Raw genomic sequence first — 10,878 nt, forward strand, 5'->3', positions numbered from 1 at the left:
TGTCCTCTTTTTGTCATTGTTATTAATGAAGATACATAAACATGTAAGAAATCAGTATTCTTCTTGAATCAACCATATAAATTTTTGACTTTGGCAAGAGCAATTGAACAAGAAGCTATTTACGTAGCAGTAGGTATTTCTGGACTACAAAGATATGTGATGGAAAGTTTAGTGAGTCTGGAGATAAAAGAATGTTTTTTATTGTCCTTGAGCAGTTTTGAAATGGGTCAATTGAAGTTCTCCTTTCAGTTCCTGTAGATAAACCTCAAGTTATTTTGAGCATATTAAATACATCTAATTTTTATGGTGACTTGAGTGTAAAAATTAGAAATTAAAGTTTATGAAGCAACTATTTTGCACCAGGCTCTGCACTGAGCATGTTATACAGTTTACCTCACTCAGTCAACACAAAAATTGTTCAAGATAGGCATTTTTATTACATTTTACAGATGAGAAAACTGAAGAAAACAAACTTCAGAACAAATTTTGAAGCAAGTACTAATTTGAAAAGTAGCAATAACTATTTTTAATTAAAAGTGTAATATGTTTCAGTCATTAGTAGTTGACTTTGAGGGTTTTCTTTTTCCTCCTGATGTGGAGACATTTTTGTGTTTATTTTTCTTTTTTTACCAATTTTTGAATACAGTGATGTATACATTTAAGGTAGGCTAATGGGCATAAAAAAACAAAACTAAGCTAACTAAGCCCACATGAGAATTAAATGCATAATTATGACATTTCTACAACAGCAAAAATCAATGTGGTCAGATCAAGGAAATAAAACAAGTGGTCTTACCTCACTATAGTTTATTTTATTTTGTCTTGCTAACATAATTTCAGGTGTGTCAGGCATAATATGGACTTGAGTTTTGTCTTTATCCCAGGCTTCTGTGTATAATCGCTGTGAAAGACAAAAAGGTTAATAACTTAGAAAAACAAAGTTTGTCATAACCAGGACTTCCTAATTAAGAGATCATGACAAAGTTGACAGCCAGCTTCCCTGCTACCTACACTTTGTGCTGTGTGTTAATACTCTTTCAACCACTCTGATATTACTGGATATTTATTGTAACTAAATATAAATGTATACAAAAATATGAAAAGAAAAAATATATATATAAATATACACACAAATATATAAAAAATATAAAATATATATTGGTGTGTGTGTGTTTGGTTACTGGGTCACCCCCACCCCAATTAAATTAAAAGCAAGTATTTCCCAAGCATATATACACATCCGTATCTGTACTGTGGCTATGTTAACAAATCCTTCCCATGGTTTTGTTTGTTTGACATGGCTTGTTTACTAACATCAAATAGACCTGGATATACCTTCTCCAGATTTATTTTTGATAAATGTCATAGATATTTGCATCTTACTTGTTCCTTCTGTGCTTACCTACATAAATATCCAGCAAGAAAGAAACCTTGATACCAAACCATGTATAACTCTCAGACTTCAAATAATTTGAACCCCAAACAGCTGTCCTATTCTTAACTCTGGCTACTTCATAAGAAACATTAAAGCAGAAGTTCCCCCATATATTTTTGGAATACTTATGTCACTGAAAGAGAACTCAACCAAATAATTATGCATTGGATAGTGATTTAATTGGATAAAACAAAAAATAATGCTATGGATTGAATGTCCATCCAAAACTCATTGAAATTTAATCCCCTTTGTAATAACATTAAAAGGGTGGGAAATTCTGTTATGGTAATTGAAAAATAGGGCCTTCGAAGAGGTGATTAGATTCTGAGAACTGTGCTTTGGTGAATGGATTGATCCATTCATGGAGTAAGGGGCGTGGTTCTGATGGCTTCATAAGGAGATCAAGTGAGCAGGTTAGCTCTCTCTTACTCAAACCATTCGTCATGTGATATCCTGCATTGCTGCAGAGTCACCAGAAGCAAGAACAAGGCCCCCACCAGATGTATTCCATGGACTTTGGACTTCCCAGACTCTGAAACTGTAAGCAATAAATACTGTTTCTTTATAACCTACTCAATTTCAGGTATTCTGTTATAAGCAACAGAAATGAATTAATACAAAGACTAACTTAATTAATCATAGGTCTTCTAAATGACATACAGCCTTGTTTCATTTTTTCCCAAATTGGGGCTCACCTTGTTCATGGTGATGGCGTTATTCTTGGCCAGCACCTGTTCCAAGGTATCTGGCACACTGGTAAACTTCAGCTTGTCTGGAGGCTGGCGGTAGATGTTATCACTCAGTATCTCTGCAGCTCTCTTGCACTTGACCACGTCCACAGACCCAATGGGGACCCAGCCAATGCCTCTCAGCCACTGGAGATCTGACTTGTAAATATTCTGGTGAGATCAAACACAAAAGCAAGTATTACTGAAGTTGTTAAGATGCATGATTTAAAAAAAAAAGATTGTAAAACTTGGATAGTCAAACTTCAGGTCTACCTCTTATAAAATATGAAGGCTAAATTAGACATAGTCTCATGGTATTTCATTCTCTCTTTTAAAAATAGTAAGGAGCAAAGGGGCATAAAAAATAAGGAACAGAGAGAAGAAATGTCATCCCCTCTGACGATTCTGTCTGATCCTTGACCATTGTCAATGTGTTCCTATGTATTACTATCATGAGTGTGGTTACCATGGATTTCAGTACTCACGTCGCTCTGGAGGTCATAGGCCTGCCGAGCATGGATGACGTCACTCTGGTCAGGCAGGCACGTCCACTCGTGCAGGTAGTTCTTATAGTCTATGTCACTGACTAAAGTCTGGCACTTCTTGGCCTGCACCACCCCCAGCATGTCCACTGGGCTGCTGAACTTGGTTTTCCACTTCTCAAAGTCCTTCTTGTACTCCCTGTCACTCTGAATCTTGGCTGCATGCATGGACCACATCATCTTGGGGTCGTCCTGAATGTCCCGGGCTCCAATGTGGTGGCCAAGCTGCTTGCGGTAACCATCTTTGTATTTATACTGAAATAAAAGTGGTCGTTTCAAGAATAAAAATGAATGGAAAGAGTTAAGAATCTTAATAATTTAAAACTTTCTTATTTTAAAATTGCTAATTTTCACAGAGAAATGGAATCATCTGAATATCAACTTATCTCCTCATCCTAAGCTCTAATTAGACTTCATGGCAATAGTCTCCTAGGAAGACAGGCCAAATTACATAGTCCTATAGTTTTCAGACATTAAGTCCCTGGAAATTAAGGCAGAAACACTTTTCAGAAGAACAATCGGTACTGTATACTGCTTTTTCTTCATCCTGAGCCCGTGAAATCACTAACCTGGAAGTCTTACATAGGATTTTGAGAACGCTATTGCTGAGTCCACAGATACCATTTATTTCCCCACCAAAGCCTCTCAATACCCATCCCAAATCTGGCTCTGCCGACTTTTGCTGGGTCACTTGACTCCCTGAAATGGACTGAGTTGTGTCTCCATCCTGCATGCCCTTCCCTGATGGAGATCAAGTATGGCTGAGGTTTGTCTGAAATTCCTGAAGTGAGAAAATGCACAGTCCACCTACGAGACAGCATTGTGTTATGGTGGTGACAAGGGCTGGTCCTGGATATTTTGTCTCTAATTTGGGCGACAACATCACACAAATCTTTTTTTTTTTTTTTTTCCTTTTTTGTCTTTTTCACTGACCGGTAATGGGATTGCAACCCTCGGTGTTGCGCCGCACCACGCTCAGCCAGTGAGCGGGAACCGGTCTCCACATGGGATCCGAACCCTCGGCGGGAGCGCCGCCGCACTCTCAAGCGGCGCACTCTCCAGTGCACCACCAGGCCGGCCCCAACATCACACAAATCTTAATGTATATTTACAGAAGTCTGAATTCTCCATCTAAGGTCCCACTTCTTTCAGGGACAGCAGAAAGAGAAATCACATTCACCATTTTGTTGGTTTTGGTTGTTTTTGTTTTTCTGTTTACATTTCAAAATAACACACAGAATGGGGAATGGGGAATTTTCCTAGACCTGTCTGTACCAGCTCTTTATCTGACTTTGAACCAATACATGTAACCAAATCATGGTTTTGGTTGTTTTTGTTTTTCTGTTTACATTTCAAAATAACACACAGAATGGGGAATGGTGAATTTTCCTAGACCTGTCTGTACCAGCTCTTTATCTGACTTTGAACCAATACATGTAACCAAATCATTTTTTAAAAACTCTTCTGGCATTTTCTTTTTTCTATGAGGGCTATGTCTTCAAAATGTGGAGATAAATTTCTCATAATTGTAGATATGAAAAATTGTAGATGCAGATTCAATTTTATACTGAAGTTTAGAACACCCTCTCCCCTCCCCCATGGAACCTGGATGTTAAAGCCTTTTGGAGTTAAAAATATGAGTTTTTTCAAATGAAAAATATTTCATTGATTTAGAAAAACAAGTCAGTCAATGTGCTCTAACTGGCACCCACATGCACTTTCCTGTTCTAATAATGATCCTGCCTGCCTGCCCCATCCACCCACATAAATATCTGGGGTGTTGATACTCACGTCACTGGCGATGTCCCTGGAGGCCTTGGCTGCCACTATGGGGATGGCATCGATTCGCAAGTCATAGCCTTTCTTTTTTGCTTCTTCATTGGCGAGTTTATACAGACTCTGTAGAAAGTCAAAGATTTAAAGAAAAAAGTTTGTCAGCCACAATTTGGAGATTATTAAGTGACATATACTATAAAACTTGAACAATCTAAGTTTCTGACAATAGTGAAAAGCAAGTAAATTATATTTTCCACAAAAAATACTATATAGCATTAGAAACAAATGAGACATATCAGTGGGTGTTAACATAGATTGATATATTAATCTATCATGCATATCATTATAGATTAATACATATCATTTGCAGATTAATATAACATGCATATCAACATAGATTAATATAATCTGGTAATAAAGATTATTGGACAAAGCATCAATTCATAAATACTGCTAAATGAAAAAGAAAGGCAGAACAATATGCTTGAGATTATTCATTTATATAAAATATATACTTTTATTCTTTTCTTTATTACTTAAAATTTTTATGACAATCACATAATATTTCATAATGCTTAAAGAACAAATCAAAAAAATTTAAGTATAACTTAAAACATAGGTAACTTGACTATAATCTCAACTTTAAGATTCTAAATTTTGGTTGTATTATTTTAGTAAAACATGCATCTATAAAGTGTGTTTTACTTTTTAAAAAATCAATAATCAGTGCTGTTAGTGGAGAACCCTTCTTCCCATGCCTGAGGTTTTCTTTTTATAAAAGAAGCTCAGTGATTTGAACTCTAGCCTTCCTCTGCCCCTTCACTCTCTCTGCTCTGTACAGATACAGCTATTTACTGGTATATCTAACTGGCAGAGATGGAATTGGTGGGCACACTTAGCTCAGCTGTCCCCTTGTTCCTCTAGGAGCAAGCCTAGTGTCCTCCTCAGTTTCTCTGTGCTCTAAGCAGGGCCTTACCTCTGAGGGCGGTGAGCAGATCAACTGGGTAGGAAAACCTAATTCTGATACTCAGTTAGCAGGCTCATCCAGCCCTCATACAAATGTGTCCTTTAACCTAACTTTGGTAGTAAAAAAGAAAAAAAAGTGAGAGTTTTGACCTCTGTTTCTGTTCCTTTGTTTTATTTCTCTCTCCTACTCAGGACCTAGGTGGGGAAGAGGTACACGTTATTAGAGGCCTCCTTGGTAGGGTTGCCAGATTTAGCAAGTAAAAATATAGCTCACCCAGTTGAACTTGAATTTCAGATAAACAACAAATAATGTTTTAGCATAAATAATGGGCCAGAATTTTATTTGATAATTCTACCCCTTGGATATGCCAAAAATACTACTCAGTCCTGCTGAGAATGGCTGTAAACAGAAAAGACATTGTCACTTCAGTTTCTCCGTGGAATCCTATAAAACATAATATTCAACCTAGAGATGAAAGGTTAGACCAGCTGAATGTTCATATGAAAGAGCCACATGCATTAATGATGGCTGAAGCCTGAGAATCTCCACAAAACTAAGTGTAGAAAAACACACAACAACAAAAATAAGCGTAGCACTGCAGAACTCTGCCCCTACCTCACTGTAGTTGATTTTGTTCTGCCTTGCCAGCATGATCTCTGGCGTATCAGGCATTATATGAATTTGAGTCTTGTCTTTGTCCCAAGCCTCTGTGTATAAACGCTATAAAAGAAGACACGATTCTGATCAAAAACCATTTAAAATAGGAATTACAAAAAGTCAAATTAGAACAGGGTTATTATTGACCTAATCAGGAAAAATAAGACATACTTGGTTATAAGGTATTCCACTGGAAGTTTGGGTCTTACTGCTGGCTATCAAGGTTAAAACTAGAAATAATAGAAATTTTTAAAGGATTTCAAGAATGTAATTTAAAAGGTAAATGTGACCCTGCAACTTCATGGGTAATTTTAACTCCACAGGTCATTAAAATGTAATATGTTTCAGCATCTTGGAAAAGCTTGAGGCAGCTGGGGCTCACCTTGTTCATGGTGATGGCGTTATTCTTGGCCAGCACCTGTTCCAGGGAATCTGGCACACTGGTAAACTTCAGCTTGTCTGGAGGCTGGCGGTAGATGTTATCACTCAGTATCTCTGCAGCTCTCTTGCACTTGACCACGTCCACAGACCCAATGGGGACCCAGCCAATGCCTCTCAGCCACTGGAGATCTGACTTGTAAATATTCTAAGAAGAGAAAAAAGGCAGAAACTATTCATCAAGACCAAAAGATTTAGGGTACAGATGCAAATGGAACCAATAATAAAGTGCAGTTCTATTTTCTTTTCATAGAAAACAAGCTCATTGTGTCAAGCAGACTAAAAGAGGACTTATGTCTCCTAGCCATAATAAAAAGTTAATATTTTAGGTTGTTAGGAGAGGAGTGATGCTCACATGTTCTGTCGTTGGTTCAGTGAGTGTTACTACAACTATGATGCCTGCCCGTGTGCACAGGAAAAGAAGCCAACCCAGAGAGAGGCAAACCACACGCATGTCCAGCATGACTGATCATTCAGTCAGTCAATCTTAGGCCTAGCCAAATGAAACACTGTGCAGCTATTAAGAGCCTCATTTTCTAAAATACTGATAACGTGAAGAAATGTCACTAATGTAATATTAAGTGAAAAACAACATGAAACAATGTGGGTGGATAAATTATATGAATAGGAGTAGACTTTTTTAGTGGTTAGATTGTGTTGGATTATTACTGCCTTCTTTGCTTCTTTTCTTATATTTCAAAATATCTGCAATACTTGTTAAAAAAAAGAGAGAGAGAGAAGTTAAAATGTAATAATAATGGTGAACCTCTGAAGCCCCAAGGCAGACCTTCGACAGCACAGTAGTAACACTGCGACATTCAGGCCAATAAATGACCACGCCCTTCCCCATCAAGTTCTCAGAATAGAAGCATGGACTCCTTTCTCGAATAATCTTGCCATATCTTTACTTCTCACTTTATTTTAAATCGTTATTTTTTTGCTAAAAATGTCTATGTACCCATTAGGTATTCATAACTACTCCACAACAATGGTGTTGCTCTTTTGCTCAGCTCATTGGAAGGATTTCACATGTAACAGCAACTAAGTAGAAAATAAGAACTGGTATTTTGCAATCCAGACAAAAAGACTATTGGAATTGTCCTGGCCTGGGACTAGTTACTGCCCCCTAAATACCAATAGCAACAATGAAAATAATGACATTTTATACCTCTGGAGTGCTTTTTAACTTTCAGATGCTACCCACATTATTGAGGCCACATCACAGGGTGAGGGAGAAATTTAGAGAAGGCACCCAACAAACAGACAGATGGCAGGCAGTCTGTCAGTGTTCTCATTCCATGGGTGACATCAGCCCTTTTTAACAACCTTTCAAGTGCAGGCAAAATCTCTCTTTTTGGAGAGAACTGCAAAACACAGGGTTCTGTATGTTGAAAGCTACAGAACAGATATGGGAGCTTTCTCAGGTGGGTTGTACCATTTCTAGAAACACTCAATTAATGTATAATTATCATGAATTCATTTTATTCTTTAAAATCCTCTAACGCTTAGTAATTCCTTCTAACGTTTACGTACTATACAGTGCAGGAAATGTGCTTATCACACCCACATTTGAGAGAGTACGTCTCCTTCCAATAGATGCTAGGTTCTGTCATTACCGTGTGACCCCCCATAAAGACAGCCACGCTAAGAGAAGGAGGTGTCAGTGAAACGACACTTAGCTTACAGACACAGCAACTTCTTTTATTTCATAAGAATAACATTTAGCCTTGTAGCAGGGATTAGCATCCCTAATAATTATAACCTTATTTGTTTACCAAGGAAGCCCAAAACAAATTCCAGAGTAATTTCTTTTTTAAATAAAAATGCATTCTTTCTCCCCTAATAGAATAAAAGAAAATGTCTCCCTCTGGTGGACCCTAAATTCTAACATTACTTGATCTACTTTCGTTTTTATAAGACCAAGTCCACCTTGTACACTTCACTCTCTTATGAAACCTATTAACGTATTCATAATGAAGCAATAAAATTATACTGTGATTCAATAAATCTTAGCTCGAGTAGGTCAATGGATTGTATACAAAGAATAACTTTCACATAGTTTAAATTACTTCTACACACAGCTCTGCTATGGATGCTATACTCACGTCACTCTGGAGGTCATAGGCCTGCCGAGCGTGGATGACGTCGCTCTGGTCGGGCAGACACGTCCACTCGTGCAGGTAGTTCTTATAGTCTATGTCACTGACTAAAGTCTGACACTTCTTGGCCAGCACCACCCCCAGCATGTCCACTGGGCTGCTGAACTTGGTTTTCCACTTCTCAAAGTCCTTCTTGTATTCTCTGTCACTCTGGATCTTGGCCACGTGCATGGACCACATCATCTTGGGGTCGTCCTTAATGTCCCGGGCTCCAATGTGATGGCCAAGCTGCTTGCGGTAACCATCTTTGTATTTATACTGAAATGAAAATGTACAAATTAGGCTTTTATTGTAAACCTTTAGAGGCTACAACTGTGTACAAAATCATCTTGCTTATATCATAGTTCAACTGACTTTTGCTAATAAACACAAACTCAAGCCAGTATCCTGGCTTTTATCTTGGAATCCTATAGAGTTAGTAAAATACATGAAGTTCATGTAATTGTAGTGTATACCCCAAATCACTTATAGATTGATAATAAGGAATAATTCTGGAGGCAGGAAAGTCACATGATGGGTAGAGGTCAATTGTGGAAGTTAGGAAGGGGCCATTTGAACCAGGAAATCCAGAGAATTGGATCCTACGCATTAAAAGCATGTTGGGAAAGGAATGCCCTTGGTGGCGTGGTGTGTTTAATAAACAGCAAAATGAGTGACTGGTTCTTGCAAGCATGAATTACTCTAGGTCAAAAATGACCTGTAGTAGCAACAGAGGAGAATTCATTTCATATTGGAGTCATGCATTCAGTGGCAGTGGCAAATTTTTATCATCATTTTGAAAACTGATTATAATAGTTAAGTTGATGTAGCAACCCAGCTGGTTAGAGTATTCTCCTAATAAGGTGATGGGTTCTAGTCTTGCATGGGTCAACAATGTTTTTATTATTCCATGTTTAATGATTTTATCCTGGAATCTGATCCAGTTATCCAAAATGCATGCTTCTAGTCTCAAAGATGACTGAGTGAAAAAGTACAGATGAATCCGTGGGACGCCATATGGTACAGAGGAAAGGAACATGGTTGTGTGGAGTCTCAACTTCACCACCCACTAAGAGTTTGGTTTTAGGTAAGTTTCTTAAACACTACACAAAATGGGGATAATGACAATATCAACATTCTAGGGAAATTATGAAGAATAAGAGAGGTAATGCAGGTAAAGCTTTTAGCAGAGTTCTCAATAATTCTCGGTTATTAGGAGTATTATTTCATTATTTAGTATTATTGGCATAAATCCATTTGCTGGGAGGGCCCAACACATATAAAATAAAGTGAGTCACTAGCATGATATTCCCAATATAAGAAACAGTGTATTACCAAATTCCTGAATGTAAACTTTGATTTTTTTTTTTTTAGTTTCCTGGTGAGAAGAGATGGACGTTGATTTTTAGAGCAGTGGCCTATTCTTCAAGAATCCTTGGGGCACTGGGAAAGGATGATGGCTTCACTCTGGGAGGTAGAGGTGTGGGCTACACAGCCAGGAACTAGTGGTAAGGGTGTGAGTTGAGCCAGTAGCCACTTCTAGTACTGATCAACTGCCTTCTTTTCATAATCTTGCAAGCGTGAATTATAATATATGTCATATTATAATTATGTGGCTTTTGTTTTGGGGTTTTTTTTGGCATCTGGCCAGTACAGCAATAGAACCCTTGACCTTGATGTTATCAGCATCATACTAACCAATGGAGCTAACTGGCCAGCCCCACCACTTTTTAGTATTTCATATTAAAATGCTACATAAAGCCAGGCCCTGATTCTCACTAGAAGAACATAAGTTTATGAATTATGCTTTCTATAAGCTTTTCTATAAGCACAGTGATTATTTATTTATTTTTTTTCTTTTTTCCTTTTTGTCTCTTTTCGTGTCCGGCAATGGATCGCAACCCTCAGTGTCGCTCCTGGACCGGACCGGGACCGGCAACGGGATCGCAACCCTCGGCACTGCGCCCGCAGCTCGCTCAGCCAGTGAGCAGGAACCGGTCTGTATGTGGGATCCGAACCCTCGGCGGGAGCGCCGCTGCGCTTCCCAAGCGGTGCACTGTAGCAGTGCGCCACCGGGCCGGCCCCACAGTGATTATTTTTATATAAGCATCTCCAAGCCAGCAGCTGCACTATCTTTTTTCCTTTTTGTCTCTTTTCGTGTCCGGCAATGGATCGCAACCCTCAGTGTCGCTCCCAG

At 38.3% G+C, this 10,878-nt stretch overlaps 1 protein-coding gene across 1 annotated transcript in view; it reads right to left on the reverse strand.

The window, feature by feature from the left end:
* The window catches only part of NEB (nebulin), a 225,660-nt gene that overhangs the window by 117,190 nt on the left and 97,592 nt on the right, over window positions 1-10,878 (reverse strand). Inside the window, exons 61-67 of the mRNA XM_008566372.1 lie at window positions 8,649-8,960; window positions 6,488-6,691; window positions 6,064-6,168; window positions 4,497-4,604; window positions 2,649-2,960; window positions 2,131-2,334; window positions 797-901 (exon numbers count right to left, since the gene is read on the reverse strand). Of these exons, the coding sequence (XP_008564594.1) occupies window positions 797-901; window positions 2,131-2,334; window positions 2,649-2,960; window positions 4,497-4,604; window positions 6,064-6,168; window positions 6,488-6,691; window positions 8,649-8,960 (1,350 nt within the window). The remainder of the gene's footprint in view (window positions 1-796; window positions 902-2,130; window positions 2,335-2,648; window positions 2,961-4,496; window positions 4,605-6,063; window positions 6,169-6,487; window positions 6,692-8,648; window positions 8,961-10,878) is intronic.

Source organism: Galeopterus variegatus, unplaced genomic scaffold (assembly GCF_000696425.1).
Source record: "Galeopterus variegatus unplaced genomic scaffold, G_variegatus-3.0.2 Scaffold237, whole genome shotgun sequence".
Lineage (NCBI taxonomy): Eukaryota > Metazoa > Chordata > Mammalia > Dermoptera > Cynocephalidae > Galeopterus > Galeopterus variegatus.